At 46.1% G+C, this 26,279-nt stretch overlaps 2 protein-coding genes across 4 annotated transcripts in view; both read left to right on the forward strand.

Annotated features, from left to right (window-relative positions):
* LOC119157421 (SAP30 binding protein) overlaps positions 1-16,796 on the forward strand; it is a 31,457-nt gene extending 14,661 nt beyond the window's left edge. The window contains 8 exon segments of the mRNA XM_037408346.1: positions 2,892-2,934; positions 9,449-9,537; positions 12,052-12,143; positions 12,614-12,674; positions 13,152-13,203; positions 13,619-13,677; positions 14,878-14,962; positions 15,636-16,796. Of these exon segments, the coding sequence (XP_037264243.1) occupies positions 2,892-2,934; positions 9,449-9,537; positions 12,052-12,143; positions 12,614-12,674; positions 13,152-13,203; positions 13,619-13,677; positions 14,878-14,962; positions 15,636-15,817 (663 nt within the window). The 3' untranslated portion in view covers positions 15,818-16,796.
* A 7,575-nt stretch (positions 16,797-24,371) lies between these two features.
* The window catches only part of ITGB4 (integrin subunit beta 4), a 31,243-nt gene continuing 29,335 nt past the window's right edge, over positions 24,372-26,279 (forward strand). Inside the window, exon 1 of one of the 3 annotated variants that reach the window (XM_037408368.1) lies at positions 24,372-24,982. In XM_037408368.1, the coding sequence (XP_037264265.1) occupies positions 24,978-24,982 (5 nt within the window). In that variant the 5' untranslated portion in view covers positions 24,372-24,977. The remainder of the gene's footprint in view (positions 24,983-26,279) is intronic. The other 2 variants (XM_037408377.1, XM_037408387.1) reach the window with 2 other exon arrangements.

The raw sequence follows: 26,279 nt of genomic DNA on the forward strand, positions 1-26,279 counted from the left end.
TTACAAATGGGGCAGACTTGTGCTGTAGCTCTAGGATGAAAGGGTACAAATTAATGGACCAACTTAATTCTGGTGAAGGCAAACTTACTGATGATCTTGGAAATTCATAAAACATACTGTTTAACGCACCTGACATTTTAGAGAGATCTGTCTGATGTAAGACAGGAGAGGTTTTGACCCTCAAATATATCTCAGAGTAGTAGTTCATGTTTCCTGAGAACTGTGTGCTTACGCTTGGTGCTTGTTCCAGGCAGCTACAGGAGACTTGAAAATGGGCTTCTGACAACTTCAGAAATAGAGCAAATACCCCGATAACTGGCCAAATATGAGGGCATCCTTCTTGAGGGTGTTTAGCATATGTCTGAAGCACCTGCATGTGACTGTGCCACTGGGTTTTTAAGTGTCTGCTTGGCAGTATTGGTCATTTGGGGGATTTTTTTTCTCTTGCCTTTGTGTTCTCGGATAGTGAAAGGACAAGTGGGCAGATGAAGATGGGAAGGATAATGGAATAATAAATATAGAGCTGGGTAAGAGGAAGGATCGAGAGGTGCTCAGGGATGTAGCCCATCTCTTCCTCTTCCCTCTCAGTCCACTTAAAACTTTGAAGAGATAAGAGTGCAGGATGTAATTCAGCCAATGTTGGAACAAAAGCAGTTCCCTCCTTTCACCTCAACAAACATTTGATGGCTGTCTCAAACCAAAGCAAGAAAAACTGAAATAATTACGCATCTAGCAAGTTTTCCCCCTGAAGGGCATAAAGCATCCTTCTGACCGCATCTTTTTACTGCCTAATGAGTCACTGTGTGCTGCCTGGACACATGTTTGCCTTCTGTCTGTAGCTCTATAAACTTCTCCAGCCTGCATGGTAATCTGAATTTGTCCTTACAACCTGTTAGTTACCACAGAATTGCCCCCACTTCTCTGGTGGCAAGCTAAGGCTCACGGCGTTAACGCTGCGTCGATGTGGTTGAAGCTCACCACGTTAATGCCGTGCCTGCGTAGGTTTGTGGAGAACACAGCCTAGATTCCCTGGATTCCTGGCTGGAGCCAAAGAGTGCTCCTTCTTTTGGCGTAAGTTTTCTGCTTTGAAATGTCATGCTTCTGCTTAAATTTTTATCTGCCTGTGCTGTTCTTTCTGAAGACTCTGGGAGAAGAGGTGTTAATACGCTGCACCAAGTGCATTAGCTTAGAGGCGCTGGAGCTGTTACACTACAGTCCAGCTCAGAAAAGGGCCTGGGGCCTTGCCAGCTGACCAGCAAGAAGATGTGTGCTCCTCAGTGTACTGCTGGGTTTTTTCTTTTATTTTCTAGAATAGCTTTAGTCTTATATTTTAGTGATCCAAGTGTACTTGCGGAGAAACAGTGCTTTCCCCCCCCCCCCCCCCCTTCCCTCCATGAATAGCTATAACAAGTGCCCTGTAGCAGTTAGTGCCACACAAAGAATTTGTTTTTCTGCTTCCAGGGGGCTTTCTCTGGAAATGAGTGGGGTTTCACAGTGAATTTGGCACAGGCTATTCCCAGATCTGACTTGGTGACCTTGTTGCTTTCTCCTCACCTTATGCATCTCTCACCTGGTTGGAAATGGGTGAAGGAGGGGATTTAGAGAGCGGTTACTAAGCAGCAAGGAGGCAGCATTCTGTCTGCGTCAGGTTGAATGAATAGCTTCAGTGTGTGGAGCCACTGAGGAATTTTGGACACACAGTCCAGTGAGTCACAAAAGGTCTTTAGGAGGGAGGCAGGGGGGAGAGGGCAGTGTTGGGATACAGCTGATACTGTTTCAGAAACTTTTTTGTGCTGAACTTGTTCTCACTTGTGACTCTCCTGGGGTCTCTCGGAAGCACCAGAATATTTGAACAATGGTCTCAATACAGTGAAAGCATATTTAAGAGTGTCTTATCCTATATAACAGCTCCTGGAGCTCAGCAGACTGTGGTGGAAACATCTGCTGTGCTCTTGCATCTGAAGCAGCCTTAATTTATATAACTAAGGAGGGATTAGCCGTGTTGAGAAGATCTCCAAACAGCATATTACAAGCCCGTGGAAGTTGCCCTTGAGAGTGTCTGGTAGAGCAGATTGGCTGTATCACTCCTGGAAAGTAGCAGCCAAGAGAGAATTGGCAGTGGGAGCATTCTTCTAAAATCAGAATACAGGATCTGCACCACCACCATGCTCCCTGGCATTTTGATTTGTAGAGGATTTATCAGCCAAAGCCTTGAATGGCACAATTACAAAAGTGAATTCTGGCACCAAGCACAACTGGTGAACCTCTGCAGCCTGGGACCCTGCGGAGCCCTGGGTGTCTGCAGAGAGGCTGATCAGATGCTGCTCTGAATTTGTGCTCTGCTGCTGGCTCTGGGACCATTTAAGTGGTTTTTATGTTACTCTGGGGAATGCACCCTGCTGGCCACGCTTAGGGGACTGTGAGCTGCACAGGCCTGTGGCAGGCATTCCCAGGGCTTAAGTAGTTTTCTGTAGGCTTGATCCAGTTTGTATTTAGTTAGCTACGCTCTAAAACATTGACTCTTGGCTGGTGCCAAGGGTCAGTCACCAAAAATGAAGAATCTATGGTTTGAGCTGTTTTGAGGAAAGGCTTCAAGTACAGCAGTTTTTGTGGAATTCAAAAGGAGCAGAGTGTCCAGGACTCATTGAAACAAAGCCTTAATTCATTCATTAAATTTAGACGCTGGCTTTGAAAAGAAACAGCATGCTGTTAGGCTTTGACTTTCCATGGCACAAACATTGCCCAACTATCTAATAACTTGTATTTCATTTTGAATTTTTATTCTTTTTTTCTCAGAAGTAATGTGTAAATTTCTAAACAAATGGACAGGGTAGCTTTTTAGGCTGGAAACATACCTTGACTAATATCTGTTTCTTCCCCCTTCCTCCCAGGAATTCTCAGAACTGGAGAAAAGAGATCCTCAGGAGTTAGTTGGTAAGTTTGCTCAGAAGTATTTATTCACGTGTTTTTTTCAAAGTAGACCACCTAGGCTCCCTCTTTTTGTAAAAAGCATCTTTACTCTGTCCTGACAATGCTGTAGTTTGTATTATTACCTGAAATGCTTTATGTCAGTGGAATATTTTCAGTGAAGTCTTCTTTTGGGAGAAAGGTACCATGACTAAAAATATGAAAATACTTACATATATCTTAGACATGTAATATATGAAAAGGGCAGTGTTGGTATTTTTTTCTAGATGAGCTTAATACCAGTAAAGCGGTAGCTTTGTCCAGACACCTCTATGTGAGCCAGTATAACCGGGAATGATGACAGATACTTTGTTCTGTGCCTTCAAAAACTTACCTAAAATAGACTATTTAAATGTGATCCACATATTGATTTATAGCCGCTGTGTTGACACAGCATATCATATGTTTTCTAATGGTTACTAAAACTTCCTTGATTTTTGTGACATCTCACTTATTCATTGCACTGTTTTTAAATTTGGAAAGCCCAGGGTCACCAGCTTGAAATAGTATCCTTTGCTCGGTCTCTGTGGAGCTGTGCAGAAAGTGTATTTTATGTTGAAGCTCTTGAGTATCTTGAACTAACCCTTTGTTTCTGAGGTCACCAGTACAGCTGTGTGGTAGCATGTAATAATATAACTTTAAAAGCCACGAGTTTAGAAATTGCTTAGTTATCTTTCAAGTCAGCTTGTCAAGGTGTGATATTTCAGCCATAATGTGTGATAAATGTAAAATAATACAATAAATACTAGGATGCTAAGCTGTGACTCTTAAAACAGCCATCCCTCCTTACGTTTTGGACTTAAGTCCTTTTCAATTGGCCTGCCCAGGTTTTGTACCAACCCAACTGTTGTATTGAATTTTCAGCCTTTAGAGGGTAAAACTGCTTTAACCAGCATAGAATGCAACAGAAATCTTTCTCCGAACTACTGCTCTGCCTCAAAATGCACACTAGAAATACAGATGAGACAACAGCATTTAAGCTAAAAAGTAAAGAGGAAATCTGAAAGCCAACTGCCCTTCTACTCTCTACATACGGGTGAAGCTCTACACTTATAAAACAACGTCGTGGGAAGACTTAGTTAAGGTGTAAGGCTCAAGTTACAATTTTGTTAGTCTCCTTTTCCCCAGTGACTGTTCCATCCACAGGAGATGAGAAGATTGAATCTCATTTGTTTCCTGATAGCCCAGACTTTCATGCAGTCTTAAAAGCTGCACAGAGAGCACTTAACTACAGTGTCACGTGCTTGTGAGTGGACAGTGTTGGTGAGTCCGAGACCCGGATTAAGGTTTGCAATATATCTTTAATCCTTTCCCAGCAGCACACACAGAGCAGCGTATAGGCTAGCTTTGTGCAGAACCAGGTTATTAGAGGTCGGCAGGCATAGCATGCTGAATTCTGTAGATCTGCATTAGACCATATCTTATCTAGTTGAGAAGGAACTGTTGCAAGAGCAAGTTACTTGATGTGAGAACCACTCCCTTCCTGGGAACTTTGACTTTTAGTTATAATTCTTGAATGGAAAAAGGTGCAGGATTTTTTCTGACACAAAGCAATAGCATCTCCAGTCTGGACATCTAGAGTTTTGTAATATCAGTATGTGGAAGTTGAAATCTTCCTTAGACAGTTTTCCACCACTGCTTTTTGCATTAAAAGCTTGTGGGCCTGCCCTTCTCAAAAGATAACCTTACGTTATTCAGCGTCACCTTTAATAACGTCCGTGGCTATGCAGTTGCTCAAGTACAGCACAAATGTAGGCTCCTGCCAAAAGTAATGTTTCTGTTTTACCTCCCCCGGATGCATGCTAAGGTTTCTGTGCCTTGAGCTGGTCTGGGAGTTAGAGCCAGCTGAGATCCACCTGCACTGCTCCTTCCCTTTCTCTTCCTCCCCAACCCTGTGAGGCTTCCAGCTGGATCCATTCCTTGATCTGCTTAGTGCATGGTAGGTGAGAACTAGAGTTGGCACAAAGAAAGCAGTAGGGATGAGCAGCTGGGAAAGGCATGGTTGTCCTGACTTAGGCTGAAGTAGTGATCACGTAATCAAAGCCCAAAAGAATGGGAGGGGACTTCCCTGTGGTTGAGGAAGAAGTGTATATGAAGCTTAACTCTGACAGATTTCTGCATCACTGTTGTCCATTTGGGGGTTTTTGTACCACTCTGAAGAGTACGTGGTGCTGGCAGGACATTGCATTTGCTTTTTCCTGTGGCCTTGCAAAATAATACTTCTAGGATGTGGGGGTTTGCCCTGAAGTTTGTTGCAGCATGGTTGTTTACCTTTTGGACTGTAAGAAATGTTTTCTGCAGCCCTTAGGCTATCTGAGCACAAAGTCAGTGTTCATAAGAGCAGAAAGTATGGCTGAGTTGCAGGTCACTTTCTGCATTTCTCAGCCCACAGAGCAGAAAGGGAACTAGTGTCCTTCCATGGTTGGGTGAGTCACTGGCATGTTGTTGCCTTCAGTTCTTCCTTCTGATTTGGTTGTTCTGGTGCCAGGAAATCAGAAACCCACACACCCTGGTTTATGCCAAGCAGACTTGATTAGAGTGCCAAAGAATGCAGTTTTAGAGACCAGGCACCACTGGTTTGCATGTTTCCAGGGGAAAGCTATGCCCCTCTGATCACCCCTTCCAGGTCTTTGCTTGGGTTTTTGCATTGTGTGACCTTTATGGACAAACTGGTACCTGATGCTGCCTGTAATCCCTTGTGGCCGCTTAAGACGTTGCATACAAGTGAACCTTGAAAGGGACAGGAGTTCTTAATCCTTCCTGGGGATCAGGGTTATTCACCGAGGGCACTGACCCAAGATATGCTTTACCAGACCTCAGATGATCAGCACCCTGGTCTGCTTGTGTACAGCCAGCTCTCCATTCCTGAGCTCTCCATTCTTTTGGTTTTCTCTGCACTAAGAAAAAGTGCCTACCCATCTGTAGGAAACAAAGCTCCTGTGTGCCCCCATCCATGTCTCCAGCGTAGCCTTTGGACTGTGAGCAGTTGTTTCCTTCTGGAACTGAGGGCACGGTTTGCGCTGTGGCATTTTCCGTGCTGCTCTGCAGCCTGTCTTTGTACTGTTGGGTATACTAGTCAAAATAACCCATCTGTCTTAAACTGGAGCCCATTAAATGCAGCATTTCCATTTAACTGTCTGCCTTGCCAAGATCTGGTGAGCAAATACTCTCCTTTGACTACTGAGATGCTGAATCTTTGCTAGGTATACCCTGATAGTTGGCTGTGCTTTGGCCTGCTGTGCAGAGCCCAGGCACAGCTGAACATCCCTGCCTTGCCATTGCGTGCATGCTGGCTGCATAAAAACCTACAAGCACCTGTTGCTTGTGCTGATGAAATTTTTAACTTTTAGGTCAGCGTGTGGAAGGAGAATGCACAGACTTAAGCACCAGTGGCAGCGTCCTCCAGCAGCAGGATGCGTTGAGTTGCAGACCTGGCGGTGGACTGGCTTGTACTTTTTCTTGGACCCCCATCTGAGTCATGGGATCTGCTTTATGGCTTTAGTTCTTTATCTGGGCTGTGAATCTGATTAAGGGAAGATATTTACTTACTTTGAGCCAGAATCTGGGTGTGCCCGTAGTGATTAACCCTGCCAGTAGCCAACTTCCTGAGGTTCCTGCATGGAGATCCTCTAGACTGTGAGCCAGCAAATCACAGGCACAATTAGAGACTGCAGCCAGTGTCACTACCTATGACTCATATGAAAGTAAAACTTTGATCTTGGCAGAAATAACAGGATGCACAAAGCGGTTGGATGTATCCTGTGAGGACACACCTTGTTGTTAGCTGTCCATCTGCATTCACTGCTGTATAGACAGTGGAAAGCTGTTCCTGAGATTTTGAAAACACAAAATCTTTTATATAAGAGCCTGTGGCCATGTATGCGAGTTCCAGCATTATTTTGAATGATAATCCCAGCTGCTTCTTCCTCTAGGGAAAAAGCTGGTGGAATCGGCCATTCTGCTGTCTGCTTGGGGAGGAAGTTTGAGGACTGCTCGAGGGCATGGATAATTTGTACTTCCTTGCTGTAAATAAGCCTGAAGGGGTTAAACTCATCCTTTTTTCTTCTTAATGATGTGGCTTCTCAGTCTGGCTGCAGTGTGATGAACTAAGTAATGATGAATGTTTGTGCTCAGATTGCGAGGTGCACGTAGGTTCGCTGCTGACTCAGTCTTCAGCTGCACGCAGCTATGGCAGGATTGCAGTAGACAAAGATGTCTTAGTTCCAGTTCTTTGTAAGCCGTTGAGAGGTGCCTTCCCCATCAATATAACATTTATAAATGGTTGTTTTCACATAGCTCAAACAAAAGAGCAAATGAGCACCAAAACCAGATGCATCAAAATATACTGTCTCATTGGGAGCTCTTGTTCTGCCTCCAGTATTATTTCTGTTTCAAGGGAGTTTGGAATTGATTGCTGAACATATTCTTAGGACTTTGTGACTTCTTTGCTGGCTAGACAGGAGTTCTTAACAGGTCCTCTTCTCATAAATGTTTTGTTTCTCTGTGGCTCTTCCGGTCATCTGCAAAGGTAAGGAGCCTATGTGATGTCTAGTCTGGAGATAGCCTTTTTTTTTTTTCCCCCCAAGGTCCTTTCTTTGCCTTATGAAGTCTGGATTTGGTGACCTTTTTAATTTTTGTGTTGATGCTGTGAACCTCTTAAGCCATTAATCAGCTTTCACCTTTTCCGGAAAGCCTGGTGTGCTGTCTATTATGCACACTTCTGTCTATTTGCTACCGTCTTTCTGGGTTCCTGAAACTCTAATTAAACTAGAGGCTTCCCCATCCCACCACAAGCTGTAACCTATAACAAATGTCTGCCTTGTTGTCAGGGAGCTCCAGTTTGCCTGCCTTTCTGTAGGGGCTCTGGCAAGCTTTCCTTCTTCCATAGAGGCACCCTCTTAGTAATTGCCAAAGCACGCTTTTTGTTCATTGCTAGCAACTGCTGAAGAATTTAACCCTCAGCAACATCTTGATCAAACAGAATGAGCGGTCGCCTGCCAGCTTTGCGTCTTCGAAGGATATTGTCCTTAGCGCTTTACATTTTGACAAAAGAAATGGAAACTGTAGTAGCACTGAATGTGTGTAGCGTTGGTTATCTGTAACCTCAGCTATCCAACGCTCTGTGCTGGAAGGCAGGAGAGCACGATGTTCAAACGCCAGGGTCTGTCCTTTGGGCCCTTCTGGGCTTCAGTCAAAGGAGCTCAAGTTGGGCGTGCTGGAACTGCAGTTCAGGCGGCTTTTACCGAGGAATGTGTAATCAAGGTATAGTATAGTATAATCAAGGAGCTGCAAATGTGAATGGCTTGGTTGATACAACTTGTGTGCTGGTGTCAGGTTCCTTTTATGTTTTTTATCCATTACAGACTATGGCTCTGAGATGTGTTCCTGTACAAATTATGGTTGAAAACAATCCCAGCTGCTTAAATGTGGCACAAATCTCTGCTCCAAGAGTTGGCTAGAGAACTGACTGGGTTTTTCTCATAATAGTGAGAAAGTAGCAAGCAACAGGGGGAAACCTGGCAGTTTCTTTTGCTGATAACTGTAACCTAATCTTTACAGGGCAATCAGGTACTCTAATAGCATATCCCAACACAAACAGCTATAAACATCTGGCAGTCCCTAAAACTGGTCTGTTCTTGGTCCTGCAGAACGAGCTGTTCTTTCTGGCCATAGTCTGACTGTAAGAAAAGATCAAAGTGCCTGTTAAGGAAACATTAATTTAAGAATGAGATGTAGTTTCTTGTGGTTAACTCCTGACTCCTGACAGCCTTGGGGAGGGTTGTTCCCTCCTTGAACCATTTTGGTTGATGTAGGTAGGTCTTGAAATAAATAAGACCCAAAGTGATTACCCCCCTCCCCCAAAATGGCAATGAGTCAGGCTGCTTTGGATTGATCTCGTGATCCTCCACATACACAGTCTGATTTTTCTATTTAAGTATCCTGGCACAAGTTTTGTCAGAGGCTCCAGGTTATCTGTGCTGTTCAGAGCAGGACTTCAAAGTGCGTACAGAAAACCCGGAGTAGTGGAGGGCTCGGTACGTGGTGCACAGCGCAGGGTTTTAGAGAGGCATTCCTTGAACCAACCTTTGTTCCTCTGAAGATCCTTTGCCTTTGGATCTTACCGACAATTGCAGCTGGAGTGGGAAGTAGCTTAGCTTTTTACACTTCCATTCTGGGGTGAAGAGACCCCTGAAAATAAAGCTTTAAGCGTGGCTGTCGCACAGAGCTGTGGTGTAGGGTAGATAACAATAAAGCAAGCACCACATCCCTCTTCTAATGACCTAATCTTCAGGTTAGCTGCTTCTTGGTCAGCACTTTGAAAATGCCACGAGTACCAGTTGACAGCATTCCCCTGTTACCTTTACCCGTCGGTTCTCATGATAAAGTAGCACTAGCAAGGACGTAAAACAAGTTTAATGATTTGCATGGCTTAAATTCCCTTCAATATTGCTAGAACTCATGCCCAGTTTGCTCTCTATAGCTTCTTTTTCAGAGAGAGTGCGGAACATGTCTCCAGATGAGATCAAAATCCCTCCTGAGCCTCCTGGCAGATGTTCTAACCACTTGCAGGTTGGTATAATTCCTATTTAGTTTTTTTAAAAAAAGCTTGCAATTCAGTAGGGAGGGGGGATATTTGGGAGCTCTGCTCAGTCTTTTCCACAAGTCAAAAATCCAGCATTGAAGCTGGGGTTTTACCACACTGAGTTTATGAATGCACTGTGTTAATGCTTTAGACTTCACAGTGATTCTAGTTTAGGAATTTCAAAGTAGCTTAAAGCTGTTTTCCAGTCTCTGTGGGTCACTTAAGCTTAAAAATGGCTCTTGATCCCACTAGTGACACAGAAGCAATGTTTACTGTGAAGGCTGCTATCCTCTTACCTCAGCAAATTCAGCTCTGTAGGAAAGAACAAGTCATTGTTTTTCTATACGGGTCTGAGAATCCCCTAACTGGAATAGTTGAGGCAGCATTGACTGGATTCCTTTTCCACCTACATATCTCTAAATTATAAACATTTAGAGGGAAGGCTAGTAACTTAGAGGCAGCAAAAGAAAACAAATGCGTGTTTTCTCTGGTGCACACCCAAATAATTGCAGTAACCAACTTCTGCTCTGTCCTCCTCCTCTCGATGGAGGGCAAATGAAAGAGCAGGGGCTGCTGTTTCCTACCGCCCATTTGAGTTTTAACTGCAGTTACCTGCCCGGTAGAAATATAAGTAAAGAATCACTTCTGGAATCCTCTATAAAGTAAGGTACCGATGTGCAGTGGTGATTCGGAATGACTAACCATTCAGATCACGCTTTTTTCTCTGCACAGTGTACCTGGGCACACCCGTAACTCCTCTTGTGCTGTAGGAGGATTTTACTGTTCTGACATCAATGAGTTAGAGTGCGTTAGATCTGAGGAATGCACAGAGCTTGAGAGAGTAGACAGAATAAAGCAGATTTTCTTCCCCTTTGACAGCAGTTTACTATGTTAAATCAAAGGAGAGCTTGTCCTCTGTTAGCAGGTCAAACCACATCTTAGAGCGCTTTGAGCAAGGAGGTGGGATTGTTCTTTAGAGATGCAAAATGTTCTAGGCTTTTCACTGTTGATTTGCTCTTTCCTTCTGTCAGATTCTTCCTCTAATAAACTGCATCGTGAACTCCGCCAAAGGGAGTATTTCTTACTAGAAAGTTGACTGAGTAGTTCCCTTTCTGTGGACTTTGTGAATCATATTGCTGCCTCCACGGGGAGGGGACAGAAGGGAACATCTACTCAATCATTTCTACTCCCCCAAATTCACTTTTTTGCCGTTGTTTCTTCAAACCTCACGATGGCTGTGCTGGGTATGGAGATTGTGTCATTTCTTCTTGTTAATTTTGTGAGGACCTGATGAAATTTTATCTTATGAAGTTTTTCTTAAGGTTGATGAAATAGAAGTTTCATACCAGCTTTTAACAATCCTGTCTTACTCAGTCATCAGCAAATGCCTAGAGAATAGTCAGTTCAGTATTCAAAGTCCACACAGAGGGAGTCATGACGTGACTTATCCAGAAGCAACAAAAGAAGACTGACTCAACTCTCCCATCCTGAAAGACTGAAGGCCTAGCCTCTGGTCTTATTTTATATACCTCCTGTGCGTGAGAAATTTGTGTCAAAAAGAAAAGAAGAAAATTACTGAGACTGTTCTCCTAGTAGTACCACTTAAGTTTATATTCCATCTGAAATTTTCTGCTTTTGTCGTCCCTTCAGTATCACCAGAGTAAAAATACTTTTAAGATCTTTTGCTGCATTGCTGAGGAAGCAAAAAAATCATGTTTATTTTAAAATCTTTCAGTCTTTTTGGAGGGTAGACCGCTTGACATTTCCAACCTGAGTCAAGTTGCCTTGTGCAGGGGCTTACGGCTTCAGTAAGATACCGATAGACCTCATACCTTACGTGAGTGATCTGCAAAGAGAAGCTGACTCCATCTAACTGGGCACTTGTGCCAAAGCAGGAGTTACAAGATCATTGCTCCTAAGAGTGTTTGGCTGCCAGCAGACACCACCAGCTGTACCTGATGATCCACTGGGTTCAGTTCTCCAGCAGAACTTGGCTCTGCTCCTCTGTTCCCCAGGCACAGCCGTGAGCCTTGCCTCCTGTGCAGTGTAGCCCAGCAGCTGTTTTTTAGGTGCGCACCTGAGTCTGAAGGTGGGTGCTGTGGTCACTGTCAATTTTGGGAGAACCTTTGTGGGTTTCACCTGTCCCGCTCAGAGCTGGCTTCTGCTTCTCTACGGTCACAGCCGTAAGCAGAAACGACAGACTGGGAAGAAGGAGTGTGCACTACTGCCTCAAATGCAAATCTTTAATCATTGAAGCCTTCAGAAAGTGCAAAGATCAACTCCCTTACCCATCCAGACAGTTCATGAAGATACTTTCAGACCTTAGAGGAGGGAGTGTCTGTACTAATCTGCCTGCTTGGCCTTAGGGGAGAGGTGGAATCCTTGTTCCATGCAAGCAGGTCACTGGTTCAGTTGGCTTGTTTCCACGTGTATGTGTTTGGTAGTCAGCTGGTGTGCTCCTCCTTTCTGTACTGGCTCACCCTGTATTCTTTCTCCCTTAGGATAAAATTCAAAAACTATATGAGAGGAAAATAAAAGAGGGTATGGATATGAACTACATCATTCAGAGGAAAAAGGAGTTCCGTAACCCTAGGTGAGCCACCATCTGTTCCGCTGTGACCAAACCACCACAGAGCAAATTCCAAGAATTTTGATCTTTGTCGGAGTTGTAGCAGGAACAGGATCCTGAGCAAGAAGTATTACTGTTTTCAAAAATGAGAAGGACAGACATAATTTGACTGTAACTGAAACAGGAAAACTTTGTGTTCTGTGGGACAACAGCTAGGGTTGGTGTGGCTGTTAGATTTGTACATATGCAGGCTTTGGATGAAGTATTTTACAAGATGTGTCTGTTCTGAGAACTGGGAGATTAATTTGATGGAAGTGGGAAATAATGTGGTTAATGGCATGCCACGTTAATCATAGCAAGCATAGCTTCCCAGGTTCTGATTTTACTCTTGCAGTGTGAAGAGGTGACAGTATCTTTCCACTAACAAATCTGAAACCCCTCCATTTACTTCTAGCTCAATAGCTCTGCTCTGACCTCTTGTCTTTTCCTTGCAGCATCTATGAAAAGCTGATCCAGTTTTGTTCAATTGATGAACTTGGTACAAATTATCCAAAGGTGAGGTGTAATACTTTTTAACTGGCAAGGGAGTGGGTAAAAGATAATACAGGGCTGTAAGGTCTTACCTCAGGCTTTCTTGAGCCTGCTTGTCCTTTAAGGGAACTTTAGTCTGATTCTCTGCATTGAAGTGAACATTTATGCATGGTACTGAGCCTCAGTGCCTCCAACTTTGCTATCTGATTCTGAACAAAACCTGCTGGGGGGGGGTGGCGGGGGGGGAAGAAGAAGCCAAGCAGCAGAAAAACGCATGACTTCATTCCAACATCCTTTTGGCTTCAAAGTTGTTTCTTCATTCATGACAGCACATGGTTCTATAAAAGAAGGTCTAACGTGATCTTTGTGTCACTGGGATACAAGAAGAAATTATTAATGAATATCATCAGTGAACAGATATACACAAAAACCCAGTTCAAAAGTATTTTAGGTATATGTGGAAATAGCCCTAATCTGACTTCGTTTTTTTTTTTCCTTCAGGACATGTTTGATCCTCATGGCTGGTCAGAAGATTCATATTACGAGGCTCTAGGTAATTCCAGGAAGTCTTGTGGGTTTTTCTTGGGGTTTTTTTGTTGTTGTAGCAGCCTTTTATGTTTTGTAGTTTACTAACTGCATTGGAGTCTTCGCTTCCTTTATAAATGAGAAGTCATCACATTCTGCTCTTTCATTACTGCATGCTGGTTGGATGTGCCTGAATGTTATTGGTGCTTTGTCAGTCTGGAAAGCCTTTTAATTTAAATTGATTGTTCAACATTTTCATCTCTTAAGTCATGAATTTAGCACAGTAGTGCTTTCATTAAAAAGCAGTGGTTGGTTTCATGGCAGTTTAATTTTCTATACACAATTTGAAGGTTTTGATTGTTTATGATGAAAATGTGTAAGTGCAAGAGAACTATGGATTTTTACTGTTCCTAGTACTTCTTGTAACTTCTGATCTTTCTCAGCTAAAGCTCAGAAGATTGAAATGGACAAATTGGAGAAGGCCAAGAAGGAACGCACAAAGGTATTCAAAACCAAAAGAGATGCAGGTGCAGGGTTGTTGTTTGTTTCCCTGGTGAATTCATTTTGTGGCTTTGCTGTTCCTTACAAACTGTGCTTTGTGCTAAAACTGTTTGGTTTTCCCTGGTTCTGTCCTTTCTTCCTGCCTGTCTTCTTCCAAGCTGCGTAGATCAAGCTGTTTGCCCTTATAGGTCCATTTCTCTCGGTTGTTTATTCCACTGGATTTCCTTCTGTTTGTCAGTATTTTTAAACCAGAGCTCTTAAAATGGTATTCAGTAAGCCAGGTACAGGCAAGATAATGCATAAGGGACAGCTTTTTTCTTCGTCTATGACATTTTGCCTGGTGGCATAGCCTAGTTATAGCTTAAAATCCTCACCTCGCCATATCTCATTGTGAGACAGTATCTGCCTTCTGTTCTCCTTGATATTGCCACCTTACATCTAATTTCCGTAAATGTCGGGCCTATTTAAACTTTAACTGGGCTTGTTGCAAAATGCACGTTCTTACATTTTCCAAAAAGAACACAGATGGGCTTAGGAAGATTTTATTCCTGTCCTTCAGTGGTGTTGCCTTTAAGCTAGTAGCTGGCATTAGAAAACTGTCCAATGTCAGAGATTGCCATCTAACCTTGCAGAAGGCTCCTTTCATATTCACTACATGGAGGTATTTTTTTTCTTGCAGTGCGTGTTGTGTCTTGCTACTTGTTTTGGTTTTTGCACAGTAGCCCAGCTATCTGATTACGTCCTTGCCCGTATCTGCATTTTTGAAAATATGAGACTGCATGCTGTTGCAGCTCTGTTGCTAAGTTTCCTGCTATGATGCAGTCGCAGTAAATTGTGCAGGTAGGGACTTGTCTTGCATTTTACTTAAAGGAAGAAGAACAGGAACTTCTAACTAAATTTTTACATTCTTTAATAACCAGGTTCTATCCTTTCTGAGCTATAGCAAATTTCTATGCTTATACCAGTTACAATAAAAATGTGTTTGTTATCTGACCTGGGAGCTGGGCTGCAGCAATCCTTAACAATCGTGACTTCAGTATGCTTTGGCTTGAGGTCTGCATCTTTTTTCCTGCATGACATTAAAGCTGTTTGTAAAAATCACAGGCAATGTGGGTTAAAAAAAAGACTGTATATCTTAACACTTCATTATTTTTTTTTTTCAATCCTCTCCCCTTTCTTCTACGTGTGTCTCCTTTCCCAGATTGAATTTGTGACAGGCACTAAAAAGGGTACAACAACAAGCGCTGCTTCTACGACAACCACAACAGCCAGTACCACTGTGGGAGGTAAAGAACAGTTGTCACTGTACCTATTAAGCTGCAGTAATGCTGGGATTAGTGCTTCCTGGAAACCCGGAAGGCTCCTTACTGACTGTGTGTAACATGCAAGAAAGCGTTTCCTCTAAAGGTTGATAGACAAGATTTTCTCTAGTCCCTACATCCCATAGCTGCCCTTCTGGAATGAAAGACTAGGGACAGGTGGGATAGTGAAGAGGTTTATTAGTGGGTCAAGAAACTGCTGGTGTCTGTGGTTCTAGAGTATTCTTGGAGCTGATACATCCCAAGAGATTTGGAAAGACTGAAAATCATTCTGCCTACAGCCTGCCTTTTAAACTGGGAGGAAGAGAGAAAAACACTGGGGGCTGCTTTGTGTGTCCTGTGCCTGTACCTGAGCAACTGAGATACGTGTGCTCTGTTAAATATGCTTTGGGGCAGGGAGTGAACCAGTCTTCCGTTTGGCTGGAGTACAGGTGTGTAGAGTTTTACTTTGGCTCTTAAGGTACAAATTTGTCTTTCCTCCTTGACATTTACTGCCAGCCTGTGCTGAAATTAATGTGAGAGAAAGTTGTCTAGTCAAGTAGTGGTACATTAAGTGTTGACAAGACAGGGTGTTGAGAAGGGATTGGTGACCTTTACTGTAACGCTGATCCTCATTTGCTTGATCTAATCAAATTCACAGATGCCCAGAAGAGGAAGAGCAAGTGGGACTCGGCCATCCCTGTAACAACAATAGCTCAGCCCACCATCCTCACCACTACCGCAACGCTGCCAGGTGTTGTCACAGTGACAACCAGCGCAAGTGGATCCAAAACTACAGTCATATCAGCTGTTGGCACCATTGTGAAAAAGGCAAAGCAGTGACTGGTGTGCTGGGCCTGATTTTTGGACTTAATTGTCATTGAAGCCATTGTTCTCGGAAGGGAGGGGTAGCTTTCACCTTTGGTAAAAGATGACAAGATTCTTTGAAAGAACGGGGGCAGGAGCAGGCATGCCAGCTGTGTGCCCACAGGAACGGACCTCTGCCGAAAATGACTCTGCCTTTTCTTGCTGCGGGAAGAACCAGTCTGCGTGTGTCGTGCTGGTGGAAGGTGGTATCTGGAGTCAGCTTGTAAAAGTTAGCTTAGAAAATTACTGCGTTAGGGTCGTACCCGACTTGCAAGTCTGGTTTGGGTGCGGGGAGGGGGTTGGGGGGGTGGGACACCGAGTCGTGGAGGAATACCAGCGGTACCCGGTGTATTCCAGGTCACGCTCGAAGGCTGCTCGCAGCTTGTGGTGTGTACTGAGCCTCCCTCACCTGCGCCAGCTCGGTTCCAAGGGAATTAAAGCAGGGACAGCTGGTCAGTGTCCATCTTCAGACGTGACCTGAAGGGATCTACATCTGTGAATGTAGACTCGCTCTTTGTTATAGCTCTGACACCTGTACCTGTGTGCGTATCTGTGTAGATCTTCGTGACTACGTGTTAAATAGTTGAACTATTGAGGCAACTGTGCTGGAATAGTCTTGTTACCGTCTTGCAGGGGTGGAGATTTCTATGCAGGACCCGTAAGCTGTAGAGGCTCGATTTGTTAACTCATTTGCAAAGACCTGTGCGGAAAACTCTTCCATTGCCATGGAATGAGATTGGACGGCAGATAAGCAGAGGGGTGTGTCTGATCTTAATTGTGGTATTGTCCATCTTTGTACTAGGTAGTGATGTACTGTGAAATGCACACATGGCAGTTACTGCTTGCTCCACTGTTGTGAAAAGGTATTTTCAGTTGAAAATTTTATTGTATAAATCTTCTTACCTGTGTAGCAAAAAATTATTATAAAAATTCGAGAGTCTTTCAAAAAAACCCCACCCTGGTGTCATTGATGTGTCTGCATTTCTCATCTTGCCGAGGGAGAATCAGTATCCATTTGTTGCACTTTGGGTTACGGATACCGTTGGGTGAGTATGTAGTAATTCCATGAGAGTGGATTTTTCACGTTACCGATTTTTTTAAATCTCAGACTCGGAAAGGGTGGGCAGGAGTAATAAACTGATCTTGATTCAAATACTTTTGTTACAGAGGATGCTGTGAAATAGTTGGAAATTCAGCTCTCCTTTATGCTATTTTTTTCATACCTGTTTCTGCATCTTAAATTTCTTCAAAAGTTAGGACTGGCACCTGGATTGTTCATAAAACATTATTCTATAGAGGCCAGTCTCCTAAAAAAGAGTTCAACAGCAATGAAGAGGTTTGTTTGTAGTTTTGAGGTAGGTGGGATAAATAATTTGAACTTTTGTTTGTGTAGAGAAACAGCTGCTAACCTGGACTGTTTTCTGCTTTGCAGTGGTCACTCCAGATTATTTAAATGGTCTTTAGTTCTTAGATCGTGATCTTTCAGATTCACTAATTTTTCTGTTTCCCCATAAGCAGTGATAGAGAGAGTTTCCAGATCAACAAAAGTGTAAGTTTCTTAGAATTTAGTGTTGCTTTTTCAGTTTTTTAATCTACCTTATGTCACTCCTAACCCAGACTTTGAATTTATGGAGACTTAAGGAAGGAATAAGAGGTTGGTTTCCTGCTTTTAAGTAATTTTAAAATGTGTTAAACACTTTGTCCTGGCAGTCATTTCAGCTTTTAAAAAAGACCTGTGTATCCAGGAATGCTCATGGGGGAGAAACCAGGGGACTGATGAGACTGTAGCGTGGGAAGTTGGGGAGACGGTGGAATTGCTCTTTTTAAAAGCAGTAAGATAATGAAAGGCATGAAAATAGCAAGGTAGAAACATCTCTGTTAGATGACTGCGTTGGGCTGTTGACTTGATTCCTGCAAGCTTGTGACAGATGCCTTAATCCCATCCTCATCCTGTGGAAGATGGTAACAGCACCCAGCCTTCTCTTCTGGGTTTATAATGTCCCTGCAGAGGATGACACATCTCACTTCAAGGTGATTATTGCCCTGCTTTGAGGAACAGTTTTCAGGGTGTTCCTTTAAAGGTCCAGGATCTACTTGTGGTGGGAAATAGAAGCCACGAGGGAGCTTTGCAGCTCCGTAAGGTAATTGTCCTGTCTGGAATGTCTTGTAAGATTCCATCCTAGTTAAAAACTGGCATGGTATAAATATCTATTTTAAAATCGTGCTGAACAACGTATGGATGAAGGTACAACCATAAAACTGCAGCAAGGTGGGCACAGTCTGCTGCAGTTTCTCTCAGGCTATAGGTTGGTGGGGAACTTTGGGCACCAGAAGGATCATTGCAATTGTCTGCTCCTGGGAATAGGGGTGGGAGGTGTGTCTGGGCTTCTAGAACAACTGATGTTAATTCTAGTGAGTGTCCTTAATATGTGTGCTGTGAGCAAGTCTGAAGCTGAGTGAGATGAAATACCTCATGGAGCTGTGGGCCAGTACATGGAAATGCAGCTCGGTGCCGGAGGTCCCAGTCTTGTGCATCCCCTTCCTCTGTCCTGTCTGTAACTGCAACTGGTAGTAAGCACAAACTGGGAGAGTGGTGAGACTACATTCCCTTCACCAGTTAAGTACCTGACACAGGACAACTGCTGAAGTTCTTGGGGATGAATCCTTCAACTACAGAAGCTACTGAACGTAATTTAAATGTAAGTACCTTCTTCATATCACACATCTTGGAACCCCACCCCTTCCTCCTCCGTGTGCCCTTTTCCTTCTTGCTCTGCAGTACCCATAGTCACTCCAAACCTCTGGATTTCTGGGCAGATTTTACAACCAGAGCTAAGAACCACCGCTCGGTCAGCTCCTGCGTTGCTGTGGCAGGCAGGGTGTGACGGTGTCCCGCAACTCCGGTGCAATAGGAAGATGCTAATCAGCAGGGCTTGACGATGCTATGTAGAGGGATAAGGAGAACACTTCCCAAAAGGAGCTCTCCTGCAGCGTGCTGGGCAGAGGTGGCCCAGTTTTCAAACTTCTGCAGTAACAGGCTTCTGCAGGAGACCTGGCTGGGCTGCGCTCTGGCAGCGAACTCCTGAGCTCTTCTAAGCGTTCGCTATCCACAGCAGAGAAAGCAACTTGAAAACGTGCATGATTTGTTGGTTGGTTGTTTTTTCCCTCTCCTTTCCAAAAAGCTGGAGTGGAGATGCCAATCATTGTATAACAAACTTGCAGCCAGTACAATAGCTCACTGCTCTTGTTTATCTTGTGTGTTTCTTTCGGCAGTAATAGGCGGACACGCAGGTTAGAAACTACAGCTCTAGAAAAAAGCTGCTCTCCCACCTCTGAGAACGTGATCGTACAGGCTGGTGGCTTGTGCTTGGCTGTGGTCAGGCAGCACGCTGGGGGAAGGTGGAGGGAGCTTCAGGTGTGCAAGAGCAATGTCCTGAGGGAAAAGGATCCTTTCCTGGCTGTGAAGCCACAGCCCTCAACTGGGAGGTTTGACTGGTTTGCTTGTTAGAGATCTGGATGGCTGTGGGCATACCAGGGTGTGTGGCAGCTGCTGGGTGCTGGAGGGGACCCACTGAGTGTGCAAGTGCCGGTGTTTTAAATGGTCCCCAGGAGCGGCAAGCTGGGTCTGAGCTGCACTAATGCAAACTCACGTCTCGCCCAGCTAAAAGGTTCTTTATGCTGCCGCTGTGCTGGTGGTTGCTCAGGCTGCACTTCTGACTCCTAAAAGCTCTAGAGACTCATTCTTACCTCTCCTCCCACGGGGAGACTAATTGTACCCAGCAGAGGAAAACTGGTCCCATTTTCATTATTCCTCAGTCTGAGAATTCCAGGCTCAGGCTCCTTGAAAGCCATGGGGCTTCTTTCTGCTCACCGCCTTTGTAAGCTGGAGTAGGTCTGCCTTAGCTGAAGCTCTGTGTTCAAGCGTGTGTCTCTGCGGAGGGGGTTGCTCAGCGGAGGGAGGAGAGCTGCCGTAATGAAGTCATCCTTGGCAGAGTTGGTTCTGCTCTTGCTCTCCCTTCTGAAGTCTTTTCTCCCACCTCTGTGCCCTGAGGTGTTGATTTTTCTTTCCTATTTGCTTGTTGTGATTGAAGAGATCTGCCCTCCTTTGATGCTGTTGTGGGAAGGGATTTTGTGTGTTCAGGACTTGCTTTTATTTTATGTCTGGCTGGGTGCTGCCTGGCTGAAAGAGCAGGTGGGGAGGGGCAGACCTTGCCAGCCCCACCTCAAACCGTAAAATGTGAGCACCCGAAGCTATGTTTTAGTTGGATTGCTGCTGTGCTGTCTGTTTTATGAGAGTTATTTACTGAGACAAAAAAAAGTCCGCCTTGCCAAGGCTTTGGGCTGTGCGAAGGCGTTGCTGGCGACACAGTCAGCTTTAGCAGCAAGGAGGTGATGGCTTCAGCCGGCGTCCGGCCCCCTGACACCTGCAGGAGCATCTTTCCAGCTCTTCGCCGTTGCAAGGGAAAAGGAATTGTAGCTGCGAAGCCCCTCAAACAGACGGTCTTTGCAATGTGCCCGAAAAATTATCAGAGGGTATGGGCTGCTCCCGTTAAATCGTGTGACCCCAGGAAAACCCAGAGCTGTTACCTGCAGAGAGAGATACTTTTCAGCAGGGCTCTCTGAGACTGCCTAATGGTAAAAAAAAATATATAATTATCGTTTAATTATTGCTGGTGAGGTGCAAGACCCATGAAGGGGCAGTGAGGTTCCACCAAAGTCTGCTCTTCCTTTTGGAGAAGGTTAACACCAGCGCATTCGTGCATTGCTCTTACAGGGCTGTGTTCCCTTTCCGAGCCCTGCCGTGCGCTGCTGTTTCTCCAACTGTTTGTATTCCACTTCCTTCCTTTTGTTCCAAGCGAGAACTGTGGACACCGATGACTTCCAATATTTAGTCGTTGTTTATTTGAAACTTGTCTTTGGCTGGGGCTGGGCTTGTGCTTTTGGTTGCCAGTAAACACCAAAGCACCAGGATTTCAACAAGAAAAGATTTTGCCTTTTCACGTAGAAGGCGTCTGTCTGTCTGTCCTCCACCACGTCTGTATGAACCAGTGTCAGGAAGAAAATAAGTCTGCCTTTCAGCGCAGGGTGGGAAATCGAAGTTACTGGTACTTTTAACCTCTCTCTTCTTTGTGTAGCCTCTTGTGGGGCTCGGAGAGCGTGGCAAAAGGTGATGGTCCATCTTCTCTCCCAGTTTTTGTTGGCTGGCTCCTCACGAAAGCCTCGCCCACACTGCTGCATGCCTCGTGTGGGGCCAGCCAACACAAACTGGGAGGAAAGGTGGGCTATCTCACCGAATCTTTCTAACAACATCAGTGTGCTTTCAGCCCTTCGGCAGCTGGGTAAGATGCTAATGTAACCCTGGAAGGTCCTGTTTTCCCTGGATGGGAGGGTAGGATTGTTGTAGGCTGAAGTTTTATCCTGGATCTTTTACTAACGTTTTCCTGGTGTGTTGTTTTGGTGGCCCACGTACCTCTTACTGCTGGTCCGTCCCGGAGGCACTTGGGCATCAGTGACATTCAGCAAAAAATATTTTCCCTTAGGTATGTGTTCAAGACAAGGAACCTCTGTCGCAAAACAACAGATGTGCATAGTCATTGCTGTCTTAGGGGAAAGGCTGAGGAAGAGAATATGGGAGGATTTAATCTTGCACTTTTAATTACCTAGGTAATTATATTAAGCATAATTTAGTGCAATAAATTATGTGCGCATTAATGTACATTAATAATACTTTATTAAGCATTCCTTAAATTTACACCCCATAGCAGGATATTGCTACTACAGCGTACAGTGCAGCTATGGGATCAAGTATTTATTTTCCTTTTAGCAGTGTGTGTTGTTATAGAATTCAGAAGGGGGATGAATGTGCTCTTGGCTGTAACCACTCAACAGAGACCTAGAAAAAGCCCCAGAGCCGTCTCTGGGCACACTGTGGTGGCAGGACAGAAAGAAGAAAGGTTCAGTACAAGCTGGCATGACATTAAAAAAAAGAAGAAAAGAATTAACTCTAAAATCACTTGTAATTTTCGGTAGTTGGCACTCGGACTGGTAGTCTCAGCAGAGAGCACAAAAATTTAGTGTGAGCTATAGAATGACTTGGTTTCGCTCCTAGGGCAAAAATTTTTTTGCCATGCCACGTTGCCACAGCAGAAAATCAATGATTTATAAATGTGAGGGCCACCACGTAAGCAGCTGGGGGCTTCCATGGAGCCATCGGCAGTGAAACCTGCTGATCCTCTTCTCCAAAGTCCCTGTTCACTGCTGTTGTTTAAAACAGCAAAATCATGTGGCAAAAGCCTGATCCAGCAGGCAGCAAGTGCAAAGTGTTGAACCAAGGGAAAAACTTGAGCTCACTATGTATTCTTCCCTGGGGAAGTATTTTGGAGAAGCTGCCTGGAAGACAACCCATAAAAAATACATTTATTTTTTTTTTTTAAAAAAAAGACAAGATTGAGTGAAAACCCATTAAGATCTTATGACCAGTTACTGAGAATTTCTAATTCCTCTTTGCTTTGTTGCCTTAAGTTTTGTTGAAGGACTTGTCCTGATACTAGAAAAGTGCTTTTTACCAGCCCTGCAAATATCTACTTAAATGCTGCTCAGTTACAAGTCTCCAGGGAAAAATCGTGCTCCGTATGCTCAGAGATCTGTTAGGGACATGTCTTGGAGAAAGGTGCAAAATTATTATCTTGAGCATTTCTGGCAGCTCCCACGGTGAGGAACTGGGCTCCTTCGCACAGCTGGAGATGCTGAGCAGAGCTGGTCCTGCCTTGCTGCTCCAGGCTGCTGGGATGAAGGGGAGGGAGACGGTGTCAGGCAGCCCTGGGACTGTCAGGGTGCCTGTAGACGAGACCAGAGATACCTTACAGGAGGCAGCACAGACATCCTCCAGCTCAAGTGGAGAAAGGAGAGCATCCAGAAACCAAGGACACAAACTATCACGGTGGAAGCTTGCAGCTCCTAAGCTTTTCCAGTTGGCTCCACGGTCCCTCTTGGGGAACCATCACTAAACTACTTTTTTTTTTTTTTTGGTGGGGTTTTATTTTTTTTAGTAATATGTTTCTTGTAGCCTAAATTGGCTTTTTTTTTTTTAACTCCAGTGCCTGGCAGCATTGCTTACCCCAATGGTAACGGAGGAGAACTGCAGCAGTGGGAGGTGGGCTCGACTGATGGGAGCTGGGTGCTGCTGGTGGCTGGGACCAGAGGGAGGACCAGGGGAGGTAGGCAGACACACCTGCACACACCAGCACACGCTCCTCTCTGGTCTCAGGAACCGAAGCCCAGCTTCTCTCCATCTGCAACGTTCTACATCATCTGCCGCTTCTGTGGCTCCTCGAGGCTGAGCGGGACCCTCTGCCTTCAGCCCCCCAACAGTTAAAAACCCCAACAACAAAACCCCTTCATTTTCAGAATTTTTTGTTGAAATATAGGAAATCCCATCTCCAAATGAGCCGGGGTAATGCAGAGGTTGCCAGCTCAAGTGTCCAGAAACTAGGAAATACCAGAGTTAAACCGCTGGGACCATCTTCAGCTTCACCCCTGCTGCATCCCATTTGCTGCAGTTTTTTATGGCATGAGCACATCCTCCTTTTTCCTGGGGCTTAATCAGTTACACATCTATATTTGAGCTTCCTCTTTCTTGCAGTGAAAGTAATCGTGCTCCTCGCTTCCATTTGAATCAATGCTCAATCACCATCATTTGGGAGTTGATAGCAGCCTCCGCGATGCTATAATGATAACAGAGAGGCCAAAATTGTCCTGCTTGTGTTTTTCGTCTCCCAGGCAGGCAGGAAATATGTGACTTTTTCGTCTGGCTTTGGCTATTGTTTGTGCTGAAGCTGAGGGGATGCAGTTTTCCTTGTGAGGATTTATCGAGGAGCTACAACACAGCAGCCTCTGCCATCGCATCTGCTCTGGTATGTGCACGCTCGGTGCCACGGGAGGTGCAACTGGCTCTGAGCTGTGACGAACCCCAGACCCTAAAAGCAAAAGGGTGCTATGGGGCAAAAAAAAAAAAAAAAAAAAATCAAACTTCAAAAAGTTTGATTAAAACAAAAAAATAACCAAACTTCAAACCCTCCTCTGCTGTTCCTTGGGGGCGGGAAGGGGTTTTGGATCCAGCCCAGCAGCAGGGCTGGATGCAGTGGGGGGATAGCTGCTCCTTGCGCTCTTGGAGCCTGGTGGGATGCGTTGGGAGCAGGTGGGAGTGGTTCTCGTTCACGTTGCTACAAGGGGTCGCACTGACCCACGAGCTGGATCTAGTGCCGTGAGGGGTGGGCTGTCCTGCTCGTGCCCTGGATAAAGCGGGATGTGGGTCTGTCCGGATCTGTCCTCTGTGAGCAAGGTGCGAGGCTGGGCTTGGCATCGGGCTTGTTGTCGCAGCAGGAATTTCCTGCTCTTTCAGCTGGGAGCTACCTGGGCACTGGGAATGACACGCCCCAGTGGGACCTTTAGAGGAGAAACCCCCGGCAAGGGGGACCGGGGAGCGCCCTCGGCTCTGCCCAGAGCAAACAGGCGAAGCCAAGCAGCTGCCGCTGCCCATGTCCCACGGCCCCCTCCCCGCACCCCCGGCACCTTCCCACCACCCACTCGGCCCTTTTCCTGTGGGATGGCGCTTGTGCGGAGGGAGGGCTCGGGGCGGCTGCGCGGGCTGTGCCTCCTGTCCAGGTGTGCGAGGGAGCGATGCCAACCCTGAGTCACGGGCACCCCCTCCTCCCTGCCCAGCTGGGATAAAGCTCGTCCTCACCTGGGATCCGATCTCATTTATCCCGGCTCCCACCTTTCCTCCCCGCCAGCCCCCTGGGAGGGAGAAGCGAGGGGAGCGAGAGCAAAGTCGAGACTTGACTGGAGGGTACAGGAGCCAGCGGGGTGGTATGTGGGATCGCGGGCTGCCGGCCCTCCCTGCTGCACTGGAAGTTGACGTTTAACCGGAAAGAGAAAAGGGACAGAAAATAGAGAGGAGGGAGGGAAAGAAAAAAAAAAAAAAAAAAGAAGAAAAGGCCAAGGCTGGAAATCAAGTCGCAGCAGCGAAGCAGCACGTTCTCCCCCTGCCTTCGGAAGAATTTCTTGGCTTGGTGTGTGGGTGCCTGTTATTCGGGCTGCAGCTGAGGATTTGGACACTGAGTCAGACCCAGCGCTAATGAGGTTTGTGGAATTAATTCATCTGTGCTCTTTAGCGTTCAGCTTGCTTTAATTTCACTGTGTTGATTAACCAGGGGGTGAAATAAGGCGCGGGGCTCCTTGCAAAGGCAGGTAGGCAGGAGGTGTGGGGAGGGGGCTCAGCTCCCTGCCGGCTTGTTCCCCCTTTTCCCGCTGGTTTTGGCTGTCGGACGCTGCCTCATGCCTCTCGCCCGGCTGGGAAGGGCAACACTCGTGACCGAGCAGGGCTTTGCAGAGCTGCACGGTGCGGTTTTTGTCTCTGAAGGTATTTGGGTGAGCGGCCGTGGAGCGGAGGAGGGGGTACCGCGGCGTGGCAAGGCAGAGCAGAGCCCTTGGGACCCTCTGTTGCAGGTTTCAAAGGTTGCCCTCTCCGTCCGCCCCGCTCCCGGGGGAGAAAGCGGTCATGCCTCTGAGCTGGCACCCAGGGAAAGTTTTCCCAGGTGAAACGGCACAAGGTCGGCCGGGCTGTGGGTGGCTCCAACCCACTGAACCCACGGAGGTGGTTCTGCAGAAGAGGCAGCTGCTGGCGACCCCCTGCGAGGGGGGGGGGGGGGGGGGGGGGAGGCAAGGGCAGGGGGTGTCCCTGCAGGAAAAGGCCACGAGGGAGTGGGGACTCAGGGTCAGTTTTGCTGAACCGCAGGTATCGGGGTGTTCGGGAGCTGGTGGGTCTGAAATGGATGGGAAATAGAGAAATGGACGGAAGGATTGGTGCGAGGGAGCTGGCAGGTGGGCGTTAGGAGGGGGAAAAATCGGATGAGGAGCACCCGTGGAGGGGCTGGTGAGGAAAAGTGTCTCGTGGGGCCAAGGGAACAGTGAACGCGCTGGGAGCAGCACGTGGGGAGGCGCGGGGGGGACGGGAGGGTCCCGGGGCTGTGCTGGCATTTGGGCAGCCCCGCCGGCAGGGTCCTGAGCTTCCTACCTGACCCTCGGGGCTCCCCCTGCCCAAACCCGGGGGGACAGAGGGACAGATGGCACCGCAGCCACCAGCACAGGGTGGTATTGGCCGCTCCCCAGCTGCCAGCAGCACCGGCTGGGTCCCCGGGCTGGGTCCCCGGGCTGGGTCCCCGGGCTGGGTCCCGCTGTGTTTTGTCCTTTGCTGGAAGATGCCAGGGGCTGCGTCCGGGGCTGGAGCTCAGCCTGGGAGCTGAGATCCCCCTTCTTGCTGGAAGCAGGAACTGGTGCCACTCGCATGGAGCTCCCTGGTGGCATAGACATGCCCAGGGCAGAAAAACAGAAGCAAAGATAAATAGGATTTCATGTTTAAGTGATTTGTGGGTCAAGT

The sequence above is a fragment of the Falco rusticolus genome, chromosome 1 (genome assembly GCF_015220075.1).
Source record: "Falco rusticolus isolate bFalRus1 chromosome 1, bFalRus1.pri, whole genome shotgun sequence".
In the NCBI taxonomy this organism is placed as follows: domain Eukaryota; kingdom Metazoa; phylum Chordata; class Aves; order Falconiformes; family Falconidae; genus Falco; species Falco rusticolus.